The sequence below is a fragment of the Drosophila tropicalis genome, unplaced genomic scaffold (assembly GCF_018151085.1).
Source record: "Drosophila tropicalis isolate 14030-0801.00 unplaced genomic scaffold, ASM1815108v1 contig_393, whole genome shotgun sequence".
In the NCBI taxonomy this organism is placed as follows: domain Eukaryota; kingdom Metazoa; phylum Arthropoda; class Insecta; order Diptera; family Drosophilidae; genus Drosophila; species Drosophila tropicalis.
In genome coordinates, this window is record NW_027172855.1 from 4,495,464 (window position 1) to 4,516,426 (window position 20,963).

The window sequence follows — 20,963 nt, forward strand, 5'->3', positions numbered from 1 at the left end:
TTAAAAACAATATACACACACCTGAACCACTGTCTATCACAGAAGACATCTATTTCTTTTATCCAATTTCACTTGGTCTCAATCATTAATAATCGCAGTTTTTCTTAAACTTCAATTCTTGTAAAATTAATGTTTTATTACATTTCTCAACATATGGAAAACACACATTTTTATGTATCTTGCACCTGATCGACAAAAATAGTTTAAGTTAAGTTACTTTCAACAATATAAAACCTATGTACATATAAGATACGCTAAATCCAGAAGACAGTTTTGTCGGAAAAAAACTTAATTATCTTATTTTTAACTGTCTCGTTAAAAAAAATTTATTTTTCATACTTTATCGTATGCAGAACAAACAAAATTTATGAGTGAAATATATGACTCTCCAGATGAGACTCCAAACTGACCATAGACCCTAGGGCCGGGGCTTACTTCGACCGCGTCAAAAGTTTGAATACCCTTGCGAGTTTTTTTGTTACTTTTCCCCTATAATTTTAGGCTAAAGCTGTGTATGTCTTTTTATCGCATGTGTATATGACACCAATATAACAAAGGTGTCCAATTTCGATCAAATTTTAATTAGTCATGAATAAGTTTTGAAAACTATTGGTTAAACAAATACTAAAGTTGAAGTTCGTGACTATGACATTTGCATGGGAGGTATAAGATATACATACAAGTGGTCCGATCCGGCTGAATCCGAGATATACAAGCCACATGCCTAAATTTGAACTCTGTAGGTCCTCCGGTCTACGAAGAGTTTATGTTGACCCAGCTATTTGAACTCGTCTCATTGTGCTGATCAAGAATATATATACTTTATATTGTCGGAACTGCTTAGCTCTAAGCGTTGCATACTTCTGATTAAAATTAATATACTCTTGTTGATCATTGATGATCAGAGAATGAACTAACTTATGGCTTTTTTAGTAGGAAGCATATTTCGGGAAAGATTTGTAGGTATTTTATCAGAGATTTCATGAAATGCTGGAAAAATATTCGAATTACTCAACATAGAAACAAGAACAAGAATGTTTTTCCATTCAAGGATATTTTTCATACTTTATTTAAAGAAATAAATATTATTTATATATTATATATTATATTTTTTCGCTTCATGTAGTTTGAATTCTCAACTACTTTTAGCGTTGAAGATATAGTATGGCCATTACAATTGTGGATTCTTTAGCGAAGTCTGCTGATGATAGAACTTGGTGGTTCTTGAAATAGCTATACAGACAACCGGCTCACCTTTTGTGCTGCCTAGAATTTAAAATCTTACAAATAAATCAGTAAGATTGACCTGAAGCCTCGCTCAAACAAAGTTATTTGATAAATAATAACCTAAAAATACTTCCTTTTGTTCACAGTCCTCGCTAAATGAGTTGTCCACGTGGCCAAGCCAATTAAGCAACTTAACAAAGAGGATCCTTTGTCTAAGCCGAAGGCTCTAGTTTTTAGTGCTTGTAAAATATAGTTAGGTTGATAGATAACAACTATGTTGTCATTTACTGAAAATAATAAGAATAATAACTTACTTTGAAATTGGTATATTTCGGTTTCAGTGCATTGCAAATCTAGGCCTTCGATCCTGCATTAACTTCATTTCATTAAGAATTGTTTGATTTCAATATATATCTATAAACTAGCCAATTTCGCCATCATCTTTTCTTTTAACATTTAAAAATAGTAGCAAAAGCTAGTTAAAGTCATCCGAACAACTTGCATAGACATACAAATAGATAGTATTAAGTATAATAAAGAAATTTTTGCACAATTTGGCCTATAGCATTAGTTTAGTTAAGTTTATTGAAATGGTTATACCATAATTTTATTCATATATACAACGGAAATTATACTTACTTGACCCTGACCATATACCAATCAGACTAATTGGGCTAACTTTTATACCCCCTGACCCCCTGCCCCCGCTGGGTGGTTAGCCATCCCAGCATTGACCATCCCCACCCTCACCCACACACACACACACACACACATGGCAAATCAAAAGACAAACGTCGACAAATGACCCAGCAATGGAGGAATAAGAAAACAACAACTGGAAATGAATGTATTCGGTAACAATTCATTAAGCAAATAGAAATGTGCGCTAAACGCATTAACATTAAGAGATTAGCACACATGCACAAACACACTCATACGAGTAGATATATAGATACCAACCAGGGAATACATATGAATACAATAGCAACGATTCCACCTCCAATTCTCTCATCGATAACTGGGCAACTTAATGACCCTCATTTCATGTAAATAGAATCAACCAAGTCAAAGTCTAAGGTTGGGGTTGAGCCAAATTTAATTGCAAGCCCTATAGACCATGGGTCCAGCAGAAGCAGGAGCTGGAGCTCGGACTTTTCATGCGTGTGGTTAAATGTTATTGTTGTCGCAATTGCTCCATGTGTGTTGTAAAAAAGGTGAATTCAGTTTTTGACTGGTTTGTTAAGTGTTCAATTGTTTTGTCAATACACAATGATGAAAACCGGAAGTTGCCAGTTGAAAATCACTTAAGTGTAATTTACGGTTTTTGGCGAAAATTCAATGGGGAAGTAATATGTACATATGTGTGTGCGATTGCAAAAAGGACATTGCTGATTATAAGATTTAAGATTTTTAAAGCAAAATGTATTATAAATCAGATAAGAACCGGAATAAAGCAAGAAATAAACCTTGAATTGGGTGACATAATGCTAGATCTCTTTAATATTGCCTCAAAGGAAGGATTTAGAAATGTTTTTGATACCAAACGGGAAGTTTTAAATAAATTAGCTAAAATCTTCATCTTCACTTAAATAGACTTTAAAACGAATTCACTTTTTCACTTAGTGGCTTGGAACATTTCATAAAATGTAAAAGAATGAAATAAATTTCCATGTCATTGCTGACACTCAAGTTATTAATCTTTAGCTAAGAAATTTAAATGAGAAATTTTATATTTCAATTAGTTCTTAAAGAGAAAAAACTCAAGGCGAATTGCCTCTCCACCTCACAATCGATTTCCATTCCACTATTTTTGGCTAAATCCAACTAGATATAGCAAACTCTAACTAAAATCCCTATGACTTACTTACCCATACTTAGGCCGTGTATCATATTGTGTATCTTTTAACTGCAGCCGCAACATATCTATAAACAATAATTTTATTATCCCATCTAGCCGGGGAGTCGGTGGCTGGTGGACATGGAAGTGGGGTGATGTGAGCGATATGCAGCCATTGGTTACGGCATAAATTACAATCAAAATGAATTGATATGCGTGTTAATAAAGGGAAACAACAAGACAGCTGGTGTCGACCTAAAGATACCCTATGGAAATGAGGAGAACATAATTTATATGTTTAGAATTCTCGAAGAAAGAGCTTAAGAACAGGAATCAAAGGATTAGATATGTTGCCATTTCTGGCTTTCTTCCAAATTATGGTTATGAGATTAATTGATGCATTGCATACATCAAAATTAGACCTTATTAGACCAACTATCAACTACACTTGATTCGCTTTTTATACTTCTGCAAAGTTGTGGACATAAATTGGATGTCACATTTTCAACACTTTAATCTACTTTGATCCTCTCTTCATCGATTTGTTGTCGTTCTAAAGATAAATAAAGATAACATTTTGTATTAAATCTGAAGGAAGAAAAAACATTGTACATATGTTTTTAAAGATCAGTGTATTAAGGATACAGCCTGATCTGTATGGGTCGATTGAAAGTAGGAAGTATGTAGGAACTGCCTCTATCGACAAACATAGTTAGGCAGCAGGAATCAAAAGACGAAAGGTGGCAAGCCTTTTGAGGATAACCATTATCCCTCAATTCCAAATGTTATGATAAATGCACAAGCTTTCAGTAGATAGTCCAAAGAAAACGACAGGTGTAGACAGCTACTATGTATACCCCTGTTAGTTGTGTTTAGAGGGTATAACGCAAAGACATACACAAACGGGCACACACACACACACACTGACACAACTCGACATGCTAGACGACACGCAGGAAGTTTCAGTTGTTTTTGGCCAGCCACCACGAAATGGCGGCATTTCGATTTTACGCTTTTATGATTTCTCGATTTTTGCTACATCCAAAGGAAGGAGGAAAGACCCAACAGACAGAACAGAAGGAAGCTATCATTCGGGAATGGGGAAAAGTTTCTTTCCCCTTCACTCTTGCTCTTAATTAATAAGCTCTGTACTCTCTGTGTGTGTGTGTGTGTTTGTATGCTAAATATTTGCCTTGGCATAAATTATAGAAAGATACAGATACATATATGTATCTTCATATAGCCATGGCCCACGGCCCAACAGGTACAGTTAGTGCAGAGTGCATATTGCAATTGAATCGTTACGAAGATTGTATAATTATTGAATCAATGTAATTTAATATTAATTAAAACATCAAATTGCATTTTATAGCAAACAATAAATAAATTAAACGACCAAAGACGGAATGCTGATACGTATGATTTTGCGATTTTGTTGTTGTTACTTTTTTTACCTTTCTCTGCCAAGTCAGCAAAAACGATTAAAGAGGTAAAGATATCCATATTTGGAAAAACAAAAAATCAATTTGTCGTTTCGAGTTGGTTGATCTGATAACAATATGTTGGTGAATTTTTGCAAAAATTATAAATTTAATAGTAACCCCAATTAAATGCGTTGAAGAAGAACTGCGCGTGCACTCCCATATACATAAGTACGTATACGACGAGGTGTACAGAGAAAGACTCAACTTGAATGCAATAACGCAAAACGTATTCGTAATCACTTTTTTTTTTTGCAGGTTTTTTGGTTTTGTTTTCTTTTTTTTGCAGTTTTTCCGCTCTCTCAGTTCATTGACCGACAGACGACCCTAGAGTGCTGACACGAGCTAGTGTATGCCTCTACAGTCTAGAGACGCTTCCCCGTGCCGCCGTGAGTTTTGCAATCGCCATATAATTTCATTTTATTTCTAATCAGCACAAAATCACTCACTCATCTTGTCATATACTTATTTATGCATGTATGTTTGTTTGTTTGTAGCTACAGCTGTTAGGACCCAAACAGAAGCGGAACTTGCAAGACCTGTAACATCATTTTTCAAATTATTTATTTATTTAGTGTTTATAATAATTACGGTTTCTTTTTTTTTTTTTTTTTTTGCTTTTGTGCAGTCTAAATAAATTTCAATGTATGTACGTGAGGAAATCCATTGTTTATGTTCCCACGCTTGTTCTACATATTTCGGAGTAACTCAAGTAGTTCTCTGTATGAGCAGAACATGATTTTTGAATCACAATAAAACAGATTTGTTTATACTACCTAGATACATATAGGGAAACGATTTAAAGAACGATTTTTATATGAGTACACATACATTTATTATGGATTGAATTTCAAAGAACCGACGAAAATGTTTTGCTGTCTCTTTTAAATACTTGGATAAGTATAAGTGACTATTATTAGTTTAATTGGATTAAACTAAAATGTATTCTTGTAAATTTTCCACACAAATTCGCTGGAATATAGAAATAAAGAAAAGGTATTTTAGAAACTTTTATTCCATGAATTTTGATGTTCATAAGCAACTCATTAATTGTATTCATGGGCTCATCAGGATACATCTTGTTATATCTACTAATAAGTAGATGATATGGATACTTATTAGTACTTGTTTATTACATTCCATTAATGTTTTTAAAGATACTTATCATAGAATTCGGTATATTGAGTTTTCACTTATGACGATGTTCATTATATAGTGGTATGTTATATCCTTTTTTGAAGACAATACATTTCTTTTGAAGACAGTGAAAAATTGAACACCTTGTGAGTAGAATGAAGGTTAGATTCCTTTATTTACAGTACTAGCTGATAAAATTAGGGAAGTGAATTTATTGTCCCATAATCAGTTTAAATTTTAACTAAATGTCAATAGAAAGTTATGATAGGTTAATTGTTTATATGGAAAGTCAGATCCAAGCAGGGGAAACTAAGAAAATTTGCTTACATTTTAAACATTTATAATTAGTTCACTGCTCTTTTTCCCACTTTTTCACTTCGAATTTGTAAAATTAAGTCCTATTCTGTGGTGAAGTAAATATACTTTACTTTTCAAAAGAGTGACAAAAAATTTAACAAAAATTTGCATGCCTTAAGGGGCAAAGTTCCCCCATTTAACCTAGATCCTAGGTCCTTTCTAGATCCCTATGTTTTTGTCACATATTTGTGAAAACTTTAAAATTACTCCAAAAATCAAAACTTTAACCAGGAAATTAGAAACTTCGGTGAGTTTTTCAATTCTTTTGAAATTGTATAGCCAATTTGTCAGTATATATACAGAGTGGCGGGCAAATCGATTCGACGGTTGATGTTGATAAAGAATTTGCATAAACACTCAATTTTTGGGTAAACAAATATAGGTTGGGTGTACTCCCTTTTCAATTGCCCTTTTATCACAACGCCCATGGGATCAGCATCTAGGTTTCAACACCTATCAACAGACAATTCTTATCATTCATTTCCAAGGAAAAACTTTCGCTTATCTCGTTCTTACATAGATAACCAAACCTGGAGAATTCCAGCTTAAAGTTCTTAAGAATTTCTAGTGATACTTTTAAGAGTAATATATGTATTTGAGTACCATATTCATTATAATATTTTTTATGTATATTTATATTATGTACAAGTGTACTCATTACTCATCTGAGTTCTTTTTATGCTTTTTACATAAGCCAAAAAAAAATAAACAAAACAAAAACAAAAACTGCAAAAAACAACAAACCCAAAAACAATAACGAAAAACCAAATCTGTCAAATCGGCAGAAAGACGACACCCAAGAAAACAGAAGAAATATGAAATAAAAAAAAAAAAACGAAATAAACTTATAAAACCAAAATGCACCTGTGTCTCCGCTACCTGGTTATGGCTATGGCTATGATGGCTTCTACCTCTTGGCTCTGGCATGACGAAAGAATGGTCGTCTTTAGTTCAACCTTCTTAGCCGAAGGTTGCCCCAGAATAAATAGTGGACACTCCGTTGCGCCCTTCCCACATTTACTGGCCATATAGAATGAAACCTTTTAGGGCAAAATCAAATTCAAGCTATTTGTAATGCTACGGAAATAGGAATGGGCCAAGACAAGGCAAGGCAAGGCAAATGTCTTCATATGCTTCATATGATTCTCTCTCACACTCGTGTTGGTATCTATTTTTATGGCCCACAGCCAATGAACCAGAGAGACCAAACAGACAAAAAATAAAGAAAAAAAATCAAATCGGAAAAGCCGAAATGTGATTTAATTTATTATTACAAACGTTAAAGGAGTTCAAATCGAAGGGGGAAAAAAAGTTACAGACCTTAAACAAGATTGAAGGGGGAGTGTGTATTTGAGGCGATTTACGGGCAACTGGCAAATGAGTTCCATTTATATCATTGGTCATTACGGAAATTATGCGACGCCGACTGACTGACCCATACCCCACACACACACTCGCACACACACACACACACACATGAATCTAAAGGGCACGGAAGCGGTATAAAACGATAAAGATACATTGCAAACGGAAGTGGAAGTATGAAAATCGCCTCAGGGACAAAGACAGCGACAAATGCATGGCCAAGGATACATCCAAGTGTATGTATGTGTGTGTGTGTGTGTGGATGGATGTGTGTACGTTTGAATGAATGAAGCTGTCCGTTCAACAGAATTGGGGTGAAGTCGTAAAAAACAGCAGCAAAACAGCCCATCAATATAAACAAAATAAAAAAAAAAAACTCAAGACAATGGAGAAGGATTTTTTCCCGTCTCTACATATGCATGGAGGGTAATGGGGTTTAGGGGGTTTTAGGCGGGCGTTCATGGCATGAAGTAAAGAAGACTCTCGGACTACTAGAAGATGCTCATGCAAAGATTAGAATTAGAGCTAGAGCACAAGGACTTTATATTAGAGGTTTGATTTAATCATTGAAAACTAGTTAAACATACCAAAGTTAAGGAGATTTTGCATCCTTACTTTTGTCGTGTGAGAGACAAAATTAAAGTCATACATAATTTAATTTAATGTTACTTAACTTTAATTCGAAATAAATGAATTGTTTCTTATTGCTTATTGCTTAGACGAAACAGATAGCTTGGCAAAATACTGTAACTAACTTAGAATGGTACTAACTGTTCAAAGTTTCGGTTTTGTTGCTTTAAATTATTCTAAATTTAATAAGAATATAATTTGTTATAACATTGGAATATACAGTCATGAGTATAGGGCAAATTTCACTTCGTATAGAAGTTTTTTTTTTATTATTATTTTATTACATGGCCAAATGCTGAGATTGTTTGGCAAATGGGACATGCTAATATATTTTACGTATTTTTAATCTGAAAAGAATTATAAAGTACAATAATACATCGATATATCGAATCTGAGAGGTTATATCTATTAATTTGCTTTATGTCCTTATACGTCTTACCTTACAATAGTTTCATAACAGACAAGACAACGTCATTAGATAATGATAAAGAGGTCAGTCATTACGAATCCTCGAAACTTAAACGAATTACCTAACTCTATATAACTAACAAGTATGTAATAATATCTTCATCTTTTTAGTTGAGAAATAGAATACATTTATCCATGGAGTGGCCTCATCTCCTTATCCCAAACCCATCGCATATGTCAATGATTGATAAGTTTTTCGTAAACTTTTTGGCACTTGTGTCCTTTTTTGCCGCGATAAATTTGTTCCTTTTCAATCGCTGCCAAAATGAGATTTACGAGCATATTTTGTAGCAAAAAAAAAAAAAGCAGAAAGGAAACTAAAGAAAGTTTACTATGACAGAACAAAGCAAACAGGGCAACTAATGAGCTTTTGAAGGACCCAAGAAGAGGAACGGGATGCAGCAAACGATTCGTTGACTCTTCATTAGGCTAATGAGTGGCTGGCTGACTGGCTGAATGGCTTGGCTTGGCTGGCTAACTTGAATGAGTTCAATGAGTTGGCAGAATGACCAGGCCAGAATGTGTTAACGATTTAAGGTTAAAGTCAGATCACAAAACGGGAACAACAACAGCAACATCCACCCCCATCCCCATACATAAAATATACCCGGCGATATGCCGCAGCCTTCTTCAATGTCGCCACTACGTGTTTGGCATGCAAACCTGAATACCAAAAGAAAAGCAGGGTAAAAGTAAAAAGCAGGAAGCCCCCAATCAGCCGTCCATGCGATTACATGTGTGAACTATCGATTGAATTAAGACCAGACCAGAGCAAAGCAGATAAATGGAAGGTGGAAAGGCAATAGCAGGGATGGCAGCCACTTAACCGTGTCGCTTGTCGCTCGTCGCTCGTCGTTGTCTCATCCACTTGAGGCACATCATAAAAAAAAGAACGCACCAACACACCACTCCACCACCCGTCAGCGACCTCATCAAATGTCGTCACACGTCTCAGTGCAGGCATAAAAAGCATCCAAAGTGCGGAGCATAATCAAAAACGGTGACAACACCAATCCAATCGAATCCCAACCAGTTGTTGTCCAGTTGCTGCCCCTAAGCACTGATTATGCCTTGCCCCGTCCAAAATGTCGATTGTCATTGTCACTGTCTATAAATTTAACTTGACTGCCCCCCTTCAGCTGAACCCAACCCTTGGCATCCACTTTACGCTTGTGTCTGGCCCTAAGGATATGGCAATAAAGTCCTCTCAGCCATAAGCGATTTGCATCAAGATTCTATAATTATTGTTTAAACTGCACTTGAAGCCACTTCAACTCGACGAAATTTGTCGCATGCCCCAAAAGATGAGACCGAAAGACTAACAATTTCAGGGGGAGAATAATCTGCAACAAAAAAGAGTATTGTCAAATCAAAAACCATCTATTTCATGAACTTTTTGATTTCGAAACAAAAACCACAAATTTTTGTGGTGTTTTATAAGTTCTTGTCACTTTAATCATTAAAGCAATAAGTATCTCTATCTATGTACATTAGAGTGTCCCTGCCAAAAAGTAATGTGCCTAATTTGCAGTGGTTTATTTACCAGTAGTTGGTTAATTAACATCGACTGGCATTATCAGAGCCTAAGAAAGTCCTGCAGAAAACAGCAAAAATCATCAATCTTTCAATCGAAAATCTGTATTAAGGGACCTATGAGAGATCAGGATACAAATGGTCTTAACTTCTTTAATAAAAGACTAATGTCATTAAAAATTTCTTGTCAATCCAATCGAATTCCAACCACCCTAATGTGAGAAATATGCAAACAATATCATTTTTGTCTCAAATGAAGTGGATCTCAAGTGGATGAGACAACGACGAGTGACGAGCGACAAGCGACACGGTTATTACACAAACACAAGCCCTGCTCCTTTGGACTTGGATTTAGACATACTTATGTTTGAAATTTATTTTACAAAATACTATTTTGTTGAAAGGTAAAAAATGTATCTAAACATTTGCAATGAATGTTAAAAATCTTTACAGTTAAAAATCGGAATTATTTCTCTTTAAATATTTAAATTGTTAATTCAAATGGAAACGTCTCCTTTATTTGTTCCGTTCCATGTAATGTTACGATATTTAGAAAATGTTTCAAATTTCAGTTGAGATGGTAATGAAAAGAGAGTTTTCAGCTTGTATTCAGCTATTTCATGCAAGAAGTCTTATAATAACTATTGCAGCGTATACCAAATTCGTCGCGCTTTTTTTTTTTTCAAGTAATAAATGTGTCACACATATTTTTTTTAAATCATTAAATAAAAACCAACAAAAAGGGAATAGGGGATTGAGTTAGTCTTCCTGTAAAGAAGACAAACTTCTTGACGTTTAGTTAGCGACTAAATAAACAGAAACAGAAGAACTTCCTATCTTCTTCAGGTCGTGCCGAATTATGGCAACTTTTGGTTCAAACGTCTATCTTATCCTAAATATTTTTTGACGATTTGAATTTTCTGACCAATTAACAACTTCAAAACTTGCTCCAAAGCAAAAAATCAAACTATGTTTATTTGGGTTTCTGGTTTACCAATTAACCGATGATATCGAAAAGGTATATAGATGGAAAACTCTATTCAAAAACATTTCTTTCAAGTTCAGATTTACTTTTCTATAATGGCCAGACCGACATGGCTTAATAAATTCGGCTATGCAAATTTATGAAAAAAATGAATGTACGCTATATAAAAACTCTATATCCTATCCAAATGGTAAACTGAATCGACAGCCTGATACACCAAATAAAACAAAATATATTTGAGTCTTGTCTGGCATTCAGACAGATCACATTGCAGTCAAATTTTTGCACGTCCATTCGAGCTCCTTGACGGACAAAGAGGAGCCATGTCTGCTCGACGGCGTCAACTGATTGACCGTCTGCCTGGTTTTAATAACTATTATTAAGTACATTTTAAATTTACAAATGCTTAAATTTTTAAATTTGTTTATTTTCAAAATATCTGGTCAATAAGGGACGAATATTAGCTACAAATAAAAATCATGGAAAAAAACAATTTATCAAACTGCTAGAAATTTGAAAATACCATATCAATATACATAAGGCGAATAAAGGTAGATTTTCGATATTTAAAAAACTTCTAATGGATTTTCTGGGCATTGCATTTCAAAACTTTAGAAATCCTTTTCTCAATCATTTTATGATGTAATTTGAAAATGATTAAACGCAACTGAACTTTTCACCTTTAGAAAGCAACACAAGAAATAAAAAATCATTCAAAAATTTTATTTTTCATAGGCTTTTAAAAAATGTTGACAAAAATTTGATTAATAAGAAACTCTTGAATAAAAGGGTATACGCAAATTGTATCAATAAATTGTTAAAGCCATAAAACTAAATGATTTTTGATTCCGACATTTGGTAGCTTCTTTGTAGTATTCTTTTTCGGTTTAATGTTTTGTGTGTGTGTGTATGTTTATATGTATGAGTTTTTGTTTGTAAGTTTTTTCATGCGACAATTTCATGACCGAGAAATCGTAACTTGACACTTCCTGCTGGCCGAGTGGAGCATAAATACATATCTAAATACATAAAAAGAAATCAAATTAAAATGGCCACTTTTTGATGGCCATCATTCGATATAAATTCTTGCACAATTTGTCGCCAAAGTTGTTTCCACTCTCATTACATAAACTCGATTTAGCTGGAAGGCAGGAAATTCTAAAACGAGAACCAAATCAAAATCAAATCAAACTTGAACTGCAATGAAAACAAACAATTTCAAATTTTGGCATCGCATAAGGAAATTGAATGAAAACTGTTTTCAAATGCCCCGAGAGGGGCTAAAGACCGTCTGAACTTCACCGAATTACGCCGAATTGTGCCCTCGCAGGGCCTAGTCATTCCGCATCTTATAAACAAATCTCTGAATGCCTTCGCAGCTTGGCATGGTAGTTGTTGATCTTCCATCTGGAATCTGTGAATGTGGATAATTATGAATGTAATTTAATGCGAACCGCTTCAAGAAGATTGCTGCGCCGTTACGCGACTTGAAATGTTTGTTGACACAATTTTTGTGATCGACTTGAAGTCGAGATTCGGTCTTGGTCTTCAGCTGGACCCCTAGGATGCTTTGCATTTGTTTATGCTCATGTATCGAATTCGTAAACTGTTGCTGATGGTGGTCCTATGGTCCAGTCCACTTCTCGATTTATCAATGCCGACAGACCACACAAAGGAGATTTCCAAAGAATCAACCGGACAAGTTCCAAGTTTTATTTAGGTTGCAATGACAACTACTTCTGATCCGATAAACAGATACACAGATACAGATACAGATCACTTCTTTATGATTTGAAGAACAGCATTTTGAATTCGGAAGGAAATTATTAGACCTAAATATCTAAATTTTGTTATTTTAATATAGTTTATAGTCCAACTAGAACTAAAATGTTTTTGTATTACAAGGTGAGGTCGAAAATGGATTTAAAGTTGGTTTCAGGATTTACGTCTTCAAAATTCAACTGATTTGTGATGCCAACAAATAAAGAATCTGAATCTAACCTACCTCTACTAATAGGTACTAGTAGAGCTAAAAGCTATTTGAGCTACTTACATATATGTCAATCTTGTTCAAAGATATACTAAAATCAGTTTGATGTAGTAAAATTTTATTATTAAATTAGATATCCTTCTAAAAGGCATAAAAAAGATGACATATGAGACATTTTCCAATGTCAAAGATGACTTTCGTAAGCATTCAAAGTGAAATAAACCATATATTAAAACTTATTTTTCTTTTTGGAAAAAGGCAAAACTTTTACCTCTTGATTAGTACCATAGTTTGTGAAAACTTTTGACTTTGGACAAGCCTTCGTTTTCTAGGAAATAACAAACAAGTCAAGTCATTTACTCACTAAAATACTTCATCTATGGTTTGATGATTCCATTCTAGATACTATTTATAATATTTGTGGAAATCAGGTGTCGAATCCAGAATAGGAAACAAGAAAAACTCTTAGTTTGGTTCTGATAATAAAACATTACACAGTAAGTATAAATAAAAGACAACAAAATAACCTGAATGCAACTTGGAATTTTCAAGTATGAAAAATATAAAAGAAGAAAGTGAAAAATCTCTTAACTGAGAGCATAATTTTAGGTTTTTGTCAAGGTCTAGCTCTAATACTTTATATAACATAGTAATTTTATAAATTTAAAATGTTTTATTTATACCGACAAGGGCTGAAGTATAAGATGGAAATCATTTTATATAGATTTAAAAAAAGGAGTACAAAATGAAGAATTTGTGGCAGGTATCGGAATGGAAGATTTTCAGTGAAGTGACTTCACTTGTTAGTCTTTGAAAGTTCTTGAAAAAAATAGAAAATTATCTGCAATTCTTTAGATTTATCAACTGATTTGTCTATCAAACAAAGGTGCCATTCGTGTCATTGTCTATAAAGCCCAATACTTGTTTTAACTACACATTTTTATTGAGATTATTAAAAATCATCAAGATGAAAAAAAACCCTTTTTGAAACCCTTTGTTTTTATTAATCGTTAAGTTTAAGTTAAGTACTCAAGTTTAAGTAGAAAACAACATCCTTTTTAATGTCCTGGGCTCGTGGTAATTGCATTCATTGAGGTGAACAATCTAAAACCTAAACCTAAACCACTCTAGAATATTTGTATTATTTAGGTGAAACAATTGATAAAGTTGCAGTTTTGTCGGATTTCTTCAATAATAAAGTTTCAAGTGTTCCATCAAATCAATTTATACCAGTGGCGTAGTAACGGGGGGGGTTTTGGGGATAAAACCCCCCGAAAATTGGTTCATTTTTTATAAAATTGATTCAGCCATTAAACCAACTCAATTGCTAGAATGCTCGATTAGAACGAAAAGAACGATTGAAGAAATTGTGTGAAACAAGATGGACTGAAAGACTTGATGCTGTAATCTGCTTCAAAGAAATGTTTGTTCCAATTTGTTCGAGTTTGGAAAAAATTAATGAATGTGGAAACGCTGAAAGTTCCAAGAATGCTTTTAGCTTTCTACATACATTGAAAAGTGGAGCATTCATTGTGTCGATGACAATAATCCACGAAATTTTTCTCTTACACAACCTTTAACTTCTTACCTCCAAGGGAAAAGAGTTGATCTCTCTGCAGCTGTTTCGGCGGCTGATGATTTGGCTGTTTTGTTGAAAGAAATGAGGGAAAACGTTGCATCAAAGTTCAAAAAAGTATTCGCTGATGCTGAAAAATTAGCTGAATCAATAGGAGAAAAATTGAAGTTCCCAGGATTGTTCAATGTCAAAAACATCGACAAAATTACCAGAACAGCTCGGCAGAAGAATATTATCGCCAATCAATATTCATACCATTCCTCGATCACTTCATATCTTCCTTATCTGACAGATTCGTCAAACACAAAAAGACATTGTCAATTATTGAAAATATCCTCCCTGAAAAATTGCTTAAAAAAGGAGTTGAAAATGGTATTGTTTCTGAAACTGTCGAAGTAATAATGGATCAATGGCCAACAGCTACTGAGGCAACTGTTTCCATAGTAATAAATGAAGTCGTATTGTGGAGACAACGTTGGATTGGGGCAGAAACTCATCCGAAGACATTTCAAAATTTTTGAAGATAGGAGCAACGTTAGCTGTGACCATTGCTAGCAGCGAACGGAGCTTTTCAACTTTGAGGCGTTAAAAAAATTGGATAAGAAATTCAACTGGAGAAGATAGGCTGAACGGACTTGCTCTAATGAGTATTAACAGAGATATTGATATCACGGTGGAATAAGTTATCGACAGATTCGCTCAAAAAAGAGGAAAATCGATTTGTGATTTCGTATATTTATGTTTTTCAACAGTTTTTTATGCTCCAGAATTATCAATAAATTGATCAATACTTATTCAATACAATATGATTTCAACTGTTTTTTCCACAAACAATTATTTACATGTAAATATTGTTTAGTTACTTATTAAAAACGTTAGTAGTATATTGTAGTATAAACTACAATGGAAAATCGTACGTCCAATTTTATCTTGAGATGCTCATATATATCATATATATAAAATTAAATTTTTATATTCTATACAGCATTTCAATATAAAACACCCTATACATTACACATTATCTAAGTGATTTCTCATATTTAGAATTTTGTTCAATATCTTTGATCCTAAAACATGTTAACCCCCCCAAAAAATTTTCTGGCTACGCCACTGATTTATACATACAGTGGCGGCAAAAAAAATTTGAGACATTAATTCTTTGACCTTAAATTCTGATTTCATTCGACTTTTTCAGAACGCTAGTAAAAAGTTTTTATGTTTTAATTTATAGCGTTGCGTTGGTCGTTCTATTGAGATGATGTACCCTGCATTTTGTGAGCGTATCTCTAACGTTTTTTTTTCAAATGAATTTTGATAAAATGTACCAAAATTTGGAACAGGCAAAAAAGAAAGGTTATAAATTTTTAAATTTTGTAAAATTGGTAGTACATCTTTCGACCATAAGAAAAGGTTTTAGATCTGTTAAAACTAAGATAATTTGGCCACAGGATCCAATTTGGGGCCAATTGAAAAATTCAATTTTGTATGTATTCTTTTTGGTCTATCTGTTTGGCATCATTTAAGGCAACTAATTCGTTCTAAAGTATAACAACACTTGAACTACGAAAGATAGTGAATTAAATTTCCCGTCGAATGAGCTATTGTTGATCAAAATTGGACAAGAAATAGATAGATAGATCATCTATTATATTGACATGACAAATATGGCTGAGAATCTGTAAAGTTATATTTGATACCTGTTAAATTTGCAGAGAAACAAAACTTGCACCTTTCTTGGGTTAGTTTTGAATAAATGCCCCAAGGGTTTTTAAGTCAAAGTTGTTGAATGAAAAAATAATTCGTTTACAGTGTTTTTTTTTTGTTTTGTCATATGTTTATTTTTAATACTAACTTTCTGTTTGGTTTTTTGTTTCCTTTTTTATGCACACTTAAAAACTACTCACAATTGTTGGTAATCAGTTTTTTTTTTTTTTGAATTTTCTTCATTACTTTTGCTTATTTCATTTTCGAAGACTTAAATATTTGTATTTACAATTGAATTTGCATTTTGTTATTCTCATTACATTTGTATAGGATTTTCGGTTCGTAAGTATTTCGGTTTGTTGTTGTTTTCTGCATTTTTACAATCATTTTTGTTTAATTATTTGGTTTTTTGTTTTACATAACATAATACAACCTTTAGTTTTTTGTTTTATTTCATTCTTATTGCCTTTTCGTGGGGGCGTGTGGGAGTGGTAAAGTGCGTGTTGGGTGAGGGATGAGGGATTAACTGAAATATCATTTACAATTATATTTATTTGTTCCGATTTCTATGATATTACATTATTATATTATAGTTTTATATAGTTTATTCTTCTTTGTCGTCTCGCTTAATACTAGAAAAACTAAGGCTAGAACTAATCAACAAATAAGCGTGTGTTACTAACTCGTAAATTTATTTATTTTATTTTATTTTTAGTTATTAATTTCGGTTTGTTCTTTTTGCTTTTTGTTTTATTCATATTTTTAATACAATGTTGCGATTATTAATCAGAAGCTGTAAAAATGTTTGTTTTATACAATTCGAGAACTATTTAATCAATTTGAACTGATAATCAGACAAAGTTACATTTCAGGGGCGTAGTCCAAACGCATGATGAATAAGAGGGGCTTTAAAAGTGAGTAAAGCTAAGTTTAGCTTTCTATTCGGATATCTTTAAAGATCAATTCACGAGAGATCTTCCAAGCCCACAGGAATCGAGAATATTAACTTTGAAATTTAGTTAAATACGCCTCTGGCATCACAACTTCTAATATATTATTCAAACTTAATGAAAAACTTAAAGTTAATCGAAAATTTATTGTCACAATGAAAATATTAATGATAGTATCGAAGCAATTGGAAGGAAGTGGAAACGTTAGATAATTGAAATGATAATGGAAAACCAAAATACAAACGAACTCTTTAAAACGAAAAAAATACCTTTAATGTTTATCTTTAGTTTCCCTTAGTTAACCAGCTGCTGGGCTGACCAATGATGGTGACCCATACGATGCTGCTGGTGTTGATGCGAGGATGACGCCGCCGCCGAGGCCGATGCCGACGATGACGACGACGATGAGGTAGCCGCTGCTAATTGCCGTCAGAGATAGAATTCCGGCGAACTCTGGCTATCTCCCGCTGCTGCTGCTGCCGCCGCTGCTGCTGCAGCTGCACCCGCTCCTCTCTGGAGGCGCTGCATAAGGGCATCTCTCTCCTGACAGACACGTGAGTATTCCACCTTGAGACGATGCAAATCCTGATTGAGCTGACGATTGGCCTTCTCCAGTTCGTGGCGTTGATGTAGACGCTTGGAGCGACAATTCTGGGCATAGCCACGATTCTTGAGAGTGCGACGCTTTTGTTTCAGTCGCACAACCTCCTCGCGCGGACAGCCGTGGAGTCGTTTGTTGAGTTCCCGAACCGTTAGAGTGGTCAGCATGTCATCGTTGATGCAATCCTCCAGCGTTGCATTGCTATAGGCTCCGGAGCAAGTTCGCGGTGAATTGGTAGAGGAACGTGAGGAGCACGCCGACAGGGGACGACATGGTTGGAGGGCTGAACGGGTGAGGACACAACTATTGCCGGCACTGCCTGCGCCGCCAACGCTGCCGCCACTGCTGCTGCCAATGCTGGGAATCTGAGACCCACATGTCATATGGGTTTCCGAGGCATATGTCTGTGCTTGCGAGTGCATATTGATGGGAGTGAGCTCTAGATTATGCAAATGAGAGGTCGGATGTTTGGCCTGCTGCATTAGCACCTGCGGATGCGGATGTGGGTGGCCATGGGGATGCGAGTGCGGATGTCCGTAATGATGATTCTGCATTAGCGGTTGGCCATGATGATGATGATGAACAGCGGCAGCCTGCAAGGCGGCATAATCTCTTTGCCTATCCCATTCGTCCGCCTCCTCCTGAGAATATGCCAACGGCCGCAGATCCAAGGGCTGTTGGTCGGCACGTATGGAATTGGTCAGCCACATCATCTCATGACTCAGTCCGGGATTGACGACGGGCGGTGCTGCAGCTGTTGCTGCTGCCGCCGCTGCTGATGAGGCTCCCGACGACGATGAGGCAGGTGTCCGGGCATGTGCATAATGATGGGCATAGGTCTGGGCTGGACAACTGCCACTACCGGTGGGTGATCCTACCACGGGCGGTGTCTCTGGCGGCGTGGAGGGCACGCCACTGGGCACACCAGGTGCAGCTGCCGAGGAAGACGACGTATTGACCAAAATAGCTTGTCCCGGCATGGGACCATATTGTTCAGGTGGCGGTGACAACGGTTGCAATCTTCTCTCATCCATATGCCATTGATGGTGGCCGGAAAACGAGCGCAGCTTAATATGAGGCGAAGCTGCGACCTCTACAACTGCTCCGCCAGGCATGGATTCTGGTGCTGCCGCCTCTGGTCCGTTGGGCTCATCGTTTGGAGCAGATGCTTCGCCATGTATCCATTTGACCGCCACCGGCTGTGGTGGACTGTGATCTTCACGCTTCACATGGCCAATGGCAGGAACACTTACCGCTGCTGCTGCTGCCGCCGCTGCTGCTAATGCCGACTGATTGTTGCTACCGCTCACCTCCAGGTGATGCAGATCAAAGTCCTGCACGTATGTGTCAGCTATGGTGGGATCTTCCATTTTCATTGGATTGCCGCGCGGGACTTACATGCAAAACCCAAGCACTCCAAATGCGGGGAAGGGGGGTTCTGTTTGGGTCAGGTGGTGGTCAGATGATTAGGTGGTGAGGAAAGGGTCAGCACTTGTCAAACCTATATTCTTTATATTGATTTTCGTTTTTCTTTTTCTTAATATTTTGGTCACTTTTCTATCAATTGATCACTCGGCAAACACAATTCACTAGCATTCTCTTGCTTTCTATTTCTCTCTCTCTCTCTCTCTCTCGCTCTTTCTATCCTCTCCCCGGTGCACTTTTTTCCAGCTTTTTTCGCGCCCGAGTTTCAATTTCCTTCTAGTATAATATTTTTTGTATGTTGTTTGTTGTTTTGATTTTTTGCCGCTCGCTGCGTCTAGTTTCAAAGAGTTAACGGTGGCGACTGAGACCACTTCTGGACTCTACGGATGATGGCTTGGCTAGATTGGCGTTGGCCTGACTGGAAGGGTGGCTGCGACGCGCGCATTGCCACAGTGGCGGCGACGGCGACGACGACGATGGCAACAACAACAATCAAAATAAAACACGACGTTATTTTCGGCATCGGCAGCTTGAACGCCATTCGCTGGTTGGCTCAGTCTCCTGGCTGGAAAGCTGGCAGAGCACCCTTTCAAGTTCGTGCTGCTCTCATTTCTCATTTGTATGTGTGTGTCTGTGTATGAGTCTCTGAGCAGCGAGAAAGCTTTGTATTTGTTTGGGGCTTCGCATAGTGGGACAAAATATAAACAAAAAGCTAAAACGATTTAAATTTTTACTTTAGGGCTCAAACATAGGGTTCTATATGTAGTCGGTGAGTCAGTGGATTCCTCCCAAATCTAAAATTTTATTGTTCTCGAGTTCAAAACAAGACGTTGGTGGCTTTTGCCTCAACCAAGAGGTTTATAAAGTTTCCTTTGTTTAATCCTAATTAATAATTAAACGAATGTCCAAATTGTTTAACAAAATAATATGGCAAATGAGAAACTTAGAGATTATTAGAGCTTAGGGTTAAAGAGTTAAGGACTAAGAGGTCTTCCAACTTAAATTACTTCTAACAGGACAAAAGGTAGACTGAATCGGAATTTCAAGAACCACCAATATCGTTCTTCAGCGTTAAAACTAGGTGAGAACTACAGTTAAATGAAGTAAATCAAGGAAAAGTCAAGCTTTCAGTAATAGTGCTCACAACTTATTAGAATTTTTAGTTTAATAAATCATTCCTTTTTATATACTAACCTGATTCAAAGATTTGTTTAATTGATGAATTGTCAATAAGTATAATAATTTAAAAGTCTCGCCTACAAAAATATTTTATTGTTTCAGAAGCTTTAAAAGAAATCATTTATGGGATGTTTATTTTAGGGCACCAAAGTGTTATTCGGGGGCGGAATCAGAGGAGGGAAAATGAGGAGAATTAGCTCATAAAACTAAACTACAATAAGCAGTCCGAAAACACGGTTTTTAAAGCTTAAAAAGAAATTTTGGTATATTATGTGGATAAAAGAAAACTTTAAGTCAAAAACCTAGCTTGAATTCAATTTTTAGGTAACAAGGCCTACGAAAACATTTAAATTTGTTGCAAATAATGAATACTAGTCCAGCCAATTGCATATTTTATGGAGCAAAGTTCGCCAAGTTCAGTCCTAGATTCGTAAATGTGTTATTTTTATCTTTTTACAAAATTTGACGATAAACATAACATTTTTTAATAAGAAAACTTAAAAATCCTTCGACAAAAT

At 35.5% G+C, this 20,963-nt stretch overlaps 1 protein-coding gene across 1 annotated transcript; it reads right to left on the reverse strand.

Annotated features, from left to right (window-relative positions):
• Window positions 1–16,536: 16,536 nt before the first annotated feature.
• On the reverse strand, window positions 16,537–19,656 carry tj (traffic jam). Its single transcript, XM_068284759.1, has one exon. The coding sequence runs from the start codon at window positions 19,215–19,217 to the stop codon at window positions 17,670–17,672; it is 1,548 nt and encodes a 515-aa protein (XP_068140860.1). The 5' UTR covers window positions 19,218–19,656; the 3' UTR covers window positions 16,537–17,669.
• Between the last annotated feature and the right edge of the window lie 1,307 nt (window positions 19,657–20,963).

Bases quoted from the DNA above. Each gene is read 5' to 3' on its own strand.
- tj (XM_068284759.1), bottom strand. From the start codon at position 19,217: ATGAAAATGGAAGATCCCACCATAGCTGACACATACGTGCAGGACTTT.